The following is an 8,420-nucleotide window of genomic DNA, read 5'->3' on the forward strand; positions in this document are numbered from 1 at the left end:
TATGCCCAGGAGAGGTATTGTGGGATCCTCTGGTAGTACTATGTCCAATTTTCTGAGGAACCACCAGACTGATTTCCAGAGGGGTTGTACAAGCTTGCAATCCCACCAACAATGGAAGAGTGTTCCTCTTTCTCCACATCCTCGCTAGCATCTGCTGTCACCTGAATTTTTGCTCTATGAGTTTGAGGTCAGCTAGGGCTTCATTAACAACTTCTAAGCTTTCAATTTTGATTTATTCTACTTATTCATCATTATGATTCTATTTAAGTTCATTTGGTACATACATATGATGTTCAACGGAAGCAACACCCATAACATCTCACCAACATGGCTTCCAAAATATGTCCTGAACGAAAATGACACCAACACACATGCTAACATGGAAAGAGAAAAAGCTAATAACATAACCCTCCAAGAACTATAGGTAACAAAAGAATACTTAGAGCAAGAGAAATATTCTCCCCCAGAGAAAAGCTAACCTATTGGTTATCCAATACTAGATGGTCAGTCCTGAAAACACATTCACACAGGTAAAACTACACACAGAGGTAACACACACTATACAGACTCAGTGGATTGAATCACACACACACACACACACACACACACACACACAATCACCAACAACCAAAGAGAGAGACCATAAATTTGAAAGATAGGAAAGTGGGTTCCATGGGAGAAGTTGGACAAAAGAAAGAGAAGGGAAAATAAAGTAATTATAGTAAAACCTCAACTCCTGATGTGACAACAGAAGAAAGACATACAACAAATTCACACTGAGATATAACATCTAGATTTTAATAATTTGATATCAACACAGTAAAACAATATATTTATGATTTATACCTTTGCTCCACGTGAAATATTGTCCCAGATTCCACCACTCAAAGAGAACCTCCCGTTGCCTATGCGCAGCAGTATTTCCTCAGGAGTATCATTGGGGCCGTTGGAAAATGGAGTGTAGCTGTTAATAAAATACATTTTAATAAACATAAGAAGTAAAAGTACATTTTATATATAATTAAAAGTGATCACTATAAGTCTATATAAAATATAAAAAGCCGCCAAGAGCATTACCTAATATTCCTCTCTACTATTAATATAAAATTATATACATAGTGAGTTTAACCCTAATAAGTTACTTAATGCAGTTAAGACGCTATTTTTTTGCTTTCTTTGATGCAAAATAAGGGTAGACTTTTATATAAACATACAGTATTATGAGACCACAATAAAACACAAATATTCTATTCTGTTGGCATAAGTTAGCAAGGAAATATTAATATATCTACTATTTCAATTCTTACATATTTATAATGTATTAATTCAGCTTATTCATTAATATTTTATTTTTATGAATATGACTAGTGGAAACAAATTACAACTTCCAGTTAATATCCATGAAAAACACATGCATCTAATATTTATGTAAATATAAATTCAGTGACTATAGTCACTGAATTATGCACATGAAATTATTTATGGGTTGAAAGTAAATTCATACATTTCAGGTGAATTTTAAAAATTAACTTGACAAAAAGTGATCATTTTTGTAGCACTTCATTAGATGTAACTGACATCCCTTTACACTTGGGAATGGGAAGGCCAATTTATGGTTAAAAATGTAAGATTGCTCTTATACGTATATATAATAACTTCTTATCTAGTCATAAAGCAAATACTTGAAAACAGCAAGCAATAAATTATATCCCATGGTCTAAAACCTATATTGTTGACTATATCTGATTAAGGTTACCAGTCTGTAAGAGCTTATAAAGTTTAAAATCCTGGCATATGCAATTATACATAAAGCCAATTTAACAGTTTAAATTACCTTATGAAATTGATATTTTATTTTTTGTGTAGCAGTTAAATTTAATATTTAAAATGTCATATCTAATAGTTACTAGTTAACCATTCCTTCATTTTTTTGTAACTTAATAATTTATTCAGCCCTAAATATTCCCTTGTAAATAAAAGTACTACTCAGTATTAAGAGTAAAATATCATTTTAATTAATTATAAATTATAAACATTAATATAGTCTATGTTATATCTGTTTTGAGCTTATCCTCATGTTAATAGTAGACATGTATATGCATGCTCCTCTAGTCTAATATTATTTAGTATTGTTTATATTTCTTATCAATCATCTTACTAAATCTGTTGCCGAAAGAGACAGAATTAAAGTGCTTTTATAATAATTAACTTAACATTAATAAATTCAGTGGATGAGTTCCTATTATACAACTGATTTATAAACTCCTTTAAAAAGTAAAGCACTTACTGTAAAAATAAAATTTTCATTCTTAAACATTTATTCTTTATAAAAACCTTTCTATTTTTGTATCTTTCTCATTTTACAAATATGAATTATAGGTTTAAAAATGTCAATTGTCTGTTTTATAACATTAATTTTTTCTGTACATTTTGTAGATGAAGATATTCAGGTAAAGTTCAAATAACAAGAGTTTGTAAATAGCTTACCCAGCCAACATTGTGTACAAAAGGACTCCTAAGCTCCAAATATCACAGGCAGCATCATATCCCTGTTGAGTGAGAACCTATGAAAAAAATACTCGTGGTATAAAATATAACTAATATATACCTAAGATTTTTTTCATACACTGGGAGATTGATTTTGTTCTAATAATTTTGTAAATATTAACAATATAAAAATAAAAATTTAAAATTATTTTATGCTCTCTGAAGGGCAAAGGTAAAATATTTTCCAATTTGTAAACACTGTGTATACTGTCATTACTATAAGCTAAGTAATATATATGGACTACACACAAAAACAACAACCCTAAAAGACATAAAACCTAACCTCAATGAACTTTCATTCCTCATCTTGGCAAATTAGATATACAGACACCTAAACTTAAGATCAGTCTGTGCAGGTGTTTGATGGAACTATAAACAGTACTGAGGTTTTTAATTCTGATATTGACTCTATGAAGTAGATATCAATTATTCCAATCAATTGTACATGTATGACTATTTTGTAAAATGAGTACATATTATACAACTATGAACTTCAATTACCATGAATTATGAAGATGAAACAGAAATGTTAATCATAAAGCTGGTCAGCACTATATAACAAGCATTCTTACTAAAAGTCAGTGCTTTTTATATCTATGAAATCACTTCCTCTTTTGAGATAGTGTTTTCTTATTATAGTCCATGCTGGCTTTAAACTTGTGGCAGTCATTTTGCTTCAATCTCCCAAGTGCTAGTAATTCATCAGATATGATCCATCACAGTGGGCTTGATAACTCTTTGCTAGTGGGGTGTGTGTGTATAGGTATTTTGTAAATGAACTACATATTATACAAGTATAAATTCCAATTATGATTTGTTTCCATGTATTGTGGGTATAAATTTCTAATAAAATTGATAAAAAATAGAAAAGTTATGATCTAATGAGATAGTTTGAGACATGAGGCTGGTGTCTTAAAAAGAAGAGTGAGCTTATATATATAATAATTTGTGTAACTACTTTTGTTTTGGGGCAATATTAATACAAATTAAACAATATTTTTACTATGAATTAATGTAATATTCTTCTATGAACCTCAACAGCTTAGAAAAATAAAGGGATTAGGGGTCAGCAGTTCCATGTCTCAACAGACAAAGGTGCTTGCTGCCAAGTCTGATGACCTGAGTTTGATCTTGACTCCACATGTATGACATGCACATTTTTTCATGCACACAAATGCATAGAATAATCAATGTAATTTTTAAAATTAATAAAAATAAAATGAGGGCATGTTTTACTCAAAAATTAAGATCATTGTTAAAGCCGATAGGCATACAAACAAAATTAAAAAATTAATTTTTAACATTGGTGGCTATGCAAACATAAGCCCGGACTTTTCATCTACAAAAGGCTAAAATATACTACAGTTTTGGATTTCATAATTATCAGACACATATGATAAATAACTTGCTTAAAATTTATTTATAATTCCTATAAAATATATTTATAATCAAATGTATTTATAGGAACACATATGTGGTTATGCATGGTGGTGCACGCTTGCAATCCTGGCAATCAGGTAGAAGCAAAAAGATCATGAGTTCATGACCAGTCTGAGCTATATAAATATCAAGGATAAGGCCAGCATTGGGTATATGAAACATTGTCTTAGAACAAATAAAGAACACATATGTAAAACTGAGAGTCTATGGAAGACTGAACTATAAAAGCCCTAACAAGTGCAACCTAAAGCTCTACAGCATTGTTTTTATTCTGGTATGTCCTCATTCCTCATCATCCTATAGTTCTAAGCATCCCCTTGTTTTCCCACTTTGTCCTACTCATATTTGTACTTTCATAGCCTTACCAGAAGTGGTGGATTTTCAGAACAGGGTCCATGAATGAAGTTGCATGAGGAGAATTCTGAGAGCTTGTATGGTAATTCCAAGGAAACAAGGCAAAAGTCTTGTAACCTATGTTTCTCTATAACATGGGTTGTTATTGGAATGTGCTTTCATGCCCCTCCCAGATGTAGTAAATAGTCATGGTCTTACCTTAGTTTAACTATTATCTTACCCATTATTATTCATAATGATGTTTCTAGCACAGGTTGACCTTGTGACTGTATACAGCTAAACTCATGTGACCTTTTCTCATTTGACCTCACTTAACCCTTAGAATATAAATTTTCTGATGCTCTGAATAAAGTTGGCAATTGTATGAGACTGTAGTCCTCATTTTTGGTGCTGCTCTCCCAGCTCGTGCCACCAAATTGAGCAGCAACAGTGGTTTGTTACCTGTAGTCCTACCCAAGGCTGAGGGAGGAAGACTGCTTAAATGCAGAAGCCCATGGCTTAAAAAACAAAAAACTCAAATGGTGGTTCACTATCTCCATAACTTTTGTAAGTTATAAGAATAGCACAGCTGTGCAGTAGGTGTCAAAATGTTACAGCTTATCATGAAAAAAATTGATTTCCTACATACTTAAATACATTCTGTACCACCGTATAAATTTCTATTATTTCTTAAAATAGTTGCATGGCTAATTCAATCTTTCTGATTCTGTTTTAAAGTAGACTATCTTGTATATAGTTCTATTGTATACTTTGAAAGAATCTTTTTAGAAAAAAGACTAATGTATTTAATTCATAACAATTTAAAAATAGTTACTAACTTTTGGCAGGGTATTTAGCACTTGATAAAATATTTTAAAGCATTCAAAACATACAAGAGCAACCCAAAGGGTAGTTCAAATGCCAGTTATGGAGAAATGATCTCCACATGCCTACCTGAAAGCTTTTGCTATTACAATAAACAAAATGTCTTACTGCAATGGGAGTCTGTTAGAATTAAAAAGCAGCAGTGTACTGTGTAGTACTGTGTAATACATTCATTTCAAATGACTGCCTAACCATTAATCTTAAAATGTTTACCTAACCATTAATCTAAACATGCATATACTATGTTTATTCATTTAAAAATTTTTTGGTGTTCTATTGGGACACATTCATTCCTCAAGTTTTTCTAGTAAATTTCCATAATATCAGAGTAGAGCTACACAAAATCAAGCCAAAATTAAGAATCTGACCATTAAAATATGCAGTTAGAAGTTCTCTGTTATTCTATTAAAAATTAATTTACAATATTCATGGTGACTATATAGCTTATATTTAACAAAAGATACCACATTTCAAATATTCTGTTCTCCTATCTTATTAAGGCTAGTCTTACTCTAGGCCAAAGTCTAAAACAGCTAGAAATATTTATGGGGAAAGGATTATCTCATATACCTGAGGGTAGTCCAAATAAAATAACCTCTTTTGGGAATATGTGTCCCAAATTCAATTTTGAAAAGAACAGTTTTCTACCTAGTAAAATTCAGTGAGAATTGTACATTTGTTGTAGTATGAGTTTCATTCAAGTACAGAATAAACCATTCTGTAGATATATGTATAATTTATAACAGTCCAAACAATATCATAAAGAGCTTATGAAAGCAAACATTGTTTCTATCCCCAATAATAGCATTTTAAAGCAAAATTTAGAAAAAATGTAAGTTTTTATTAATAAAGTCTACTTTTCTACATTTTCATTTTTATTATATGAAAATAATTTTCCTAACAACTAATTTAAAATATTGATTTATAGGCAGTATTTATAATATCTGCTTAAAATTATCAATTATTTGATAAAAATAAAATATATATGTGAGATAAAAATTCACTTTCAGATTATTTAGTACATTTCTCTTGTTTGGCAAATTCAAATTTTCAAAATGAGATATCTGGATTAGTATGTCAAAGATTCCCATTGGTTATCAACATCTATAACATATTAAGAACAATTCTTGACTTATAAACAACTTATTATGTAGTCAATGTAATCCCTGATTGATTTTTCACAGATCTTGTCTTTATTGCTTCAGGAGGTACTAATATCAGAGAGCATCTCAAAAGTGCAATCTATATTCCTAAACTTTTCCAGCCTCATCTTTCTTGACTCTTCCCTCAGGAAAAAGAAATGGTTTATCAGGAAAAGACAATGTTTCTATTTAAAAACAAAGCAAAAACACCTGCTAAGGTGATCTAAAGGTGTATCTCAGCCCTAAAATAAATGGTTCTCAGCAAGGCATGACAATACATGCCCGTAACCCCAGCCATAAGGAGACAAACACAGGAGACATGCTATATGTTCCAGCTACAGTAACAGCCAGAGCTATATGATGAAACCCTGTTTTGAAATCATGATTTCTATATTAGGAAATAGCCTAATAGAACCGATTACCCTGATTACAAGATATATTTGTTTTAGATGCTAGTAACTAACTCTTTAGATCAAGAATTATTATAATTCAAAATTAGAAAAAGAGCTTCTTAGTTGAGAAAAAAGGCAACTCTGCTTTTACCTGTCTTCACCAACATGCTTGATGCCATGAAGACTTAATCTAGGAAAACAAGGAAAGTTCCACAGGAATAGTTAAAGAATACCTCAGGTGCTACAAAGTTTGCGGTGTAGCACGGAGTTAACAGAAGTCCATTTTCTCCACGAAGCTGTTTTGCAAACCCAAAATCACAGATCTTGATTGAATCTGGATGGGCTGATTCATCCATATACAAAATATTACTGGGCTTAAGATCACGATGGACGACCTTGAACATAAAAGAAAACAGCATTATATTTGTATAACTAAATTTTTGTTAAAGTAGTTTATATATTTATAGTAAAAAGTCTCATTCTTTCCAACTTCAAATCTTGGTTCTACTAAGGTCTTACCTAGTGCCCCACCCCCACTCCAACTATTTACTCAATATAACAAAAGGCAAAAAGCTTGTAGGTTCAAGATAATTTAGAAAATCAGACAGACACTGATAAGTACCACACATTGGTTGAAGAAGGAAACAGAGGAAGTTATGGATAGGTTTCCCTATCTGTGCCTTTTACCCTAGAATTAAGAGTAGTCTTTATAGCAAGACAGAAGTGCCAAATGCCTGTGATCCAAGCACTGGGAAGGCAGAGGCAAAGGAATCTCTGAGTTCGAGGCCAGTCTGGTCTACAAAGTGAGTTCCAGGACAGCCAGGGCTACACAGAGACACCCTGTCTCAAAAAAAACTAAACCAACCCCTTCCCCCCAACTCCCCCCCCCAAAAAAAACCCAGAGCAGTCTCTATTATATGCAAGGGTAGTTCATATTCATTTGAAAATAGTAGTTTTTCTGTCTGAGAAGAGCACAAATACAAAGTATTGAATAGTATTAAAAAAAGAACCAGAACTGATACATTAAATAAAATTGTTTAGAAAGGGTTTGAGCTTTTAGATAAAAATAAATATGAAGATATCATAGCTAGTAAACCAAATAAGGAAATTTAAGTCCAAACTCAGCCAAAATTATACTTAAACCTACACTTAAACCACTGGAGAATAGTAACAGAATATAAATATCTTCATGACTTTTTATCACCATGGGACACAATCCAACCATAGGACTTACATAAACAAGACAAGTTGAATACAACAAAAAGGAAAAAATAATCTAGCTGTGATTCTCAGATGAATCAAGTTAGAATATATTGGATTTTAACTGGTTATAATAATCTCAAAGGAGTGAAAAAATATGTTTATAATGCATGAAACTCTCAAGAAAAAAATGCAAACTCAGTAGAAAAACAGAAACAATGAAGAAAGAAAGACTCTGTGATCCATCTACTAGCTGACTGTGAGCATCCACTTCTGTGTTTGCTAGGCCCCGGCATAGTCTCACAAGAGACAGCTATATCTCGGTCCTTTCAGCAAACGCTTGCTAGTGTATGGATTGATCACAGGGCCCCCAATGGAGGAGCTAGAGAAAGTAACCAAGGAGCTAAAGGGATCTGCAACCCTATAGGTGGAACAACAATATGAACTAACCAGTACCCCGGAGCTCATATCTCTAGCTGCA

General features: G+C 32.0%; 1 protein-coding gene across 4 annotated transcripts in view; it reads right to left on the reverse strand.

Annotated features, from left to right (window-relative positions):
* Rps6ka6 (ribosomal protein S6 kinase A6) overlaps positions 1–8,420 on the reverse strand; it is a 140,460-nt gene that overhangs the window by 8,985 nt on the left and 123,055 nt on the right. For 3 of the 4 annotated variants that reach the window (XM_029473708.1, XM_029473709.1, XM_029473710.1), the window contains 3 exons: positions 6,973–7,134; positions 2,488–2,564; positions 847–964 (listed from right to left, as the gene is read on the reverse strand). In XM_029473708.1, the coding sequence (XP_029329568.1) occupies positions 847–964; positions 2,488–2,564; positions 6,973–7,134 (357 nt within the window). The remainder of the gene's footprint in view (positions 1–846; positions 965–2,487; positions 2,565–6,972; positions 7,135–8,420) is intronic. The other variant, XM_021153084.2, reaches the window with a different exon arrangement.

This window comes from Mus caroli, chromosome X, assembly GCF_900094665.2.
Source record: "Mus caroli chromosome X, CAROLI_EIJ_v1.1, whole genome shotgun sequence".
Taxonomy (NCBI): Eukaryota; Metazoa; Chordata; class Mammalia; order Rodentia; family Muridae; genus Mus; species Mus caroli.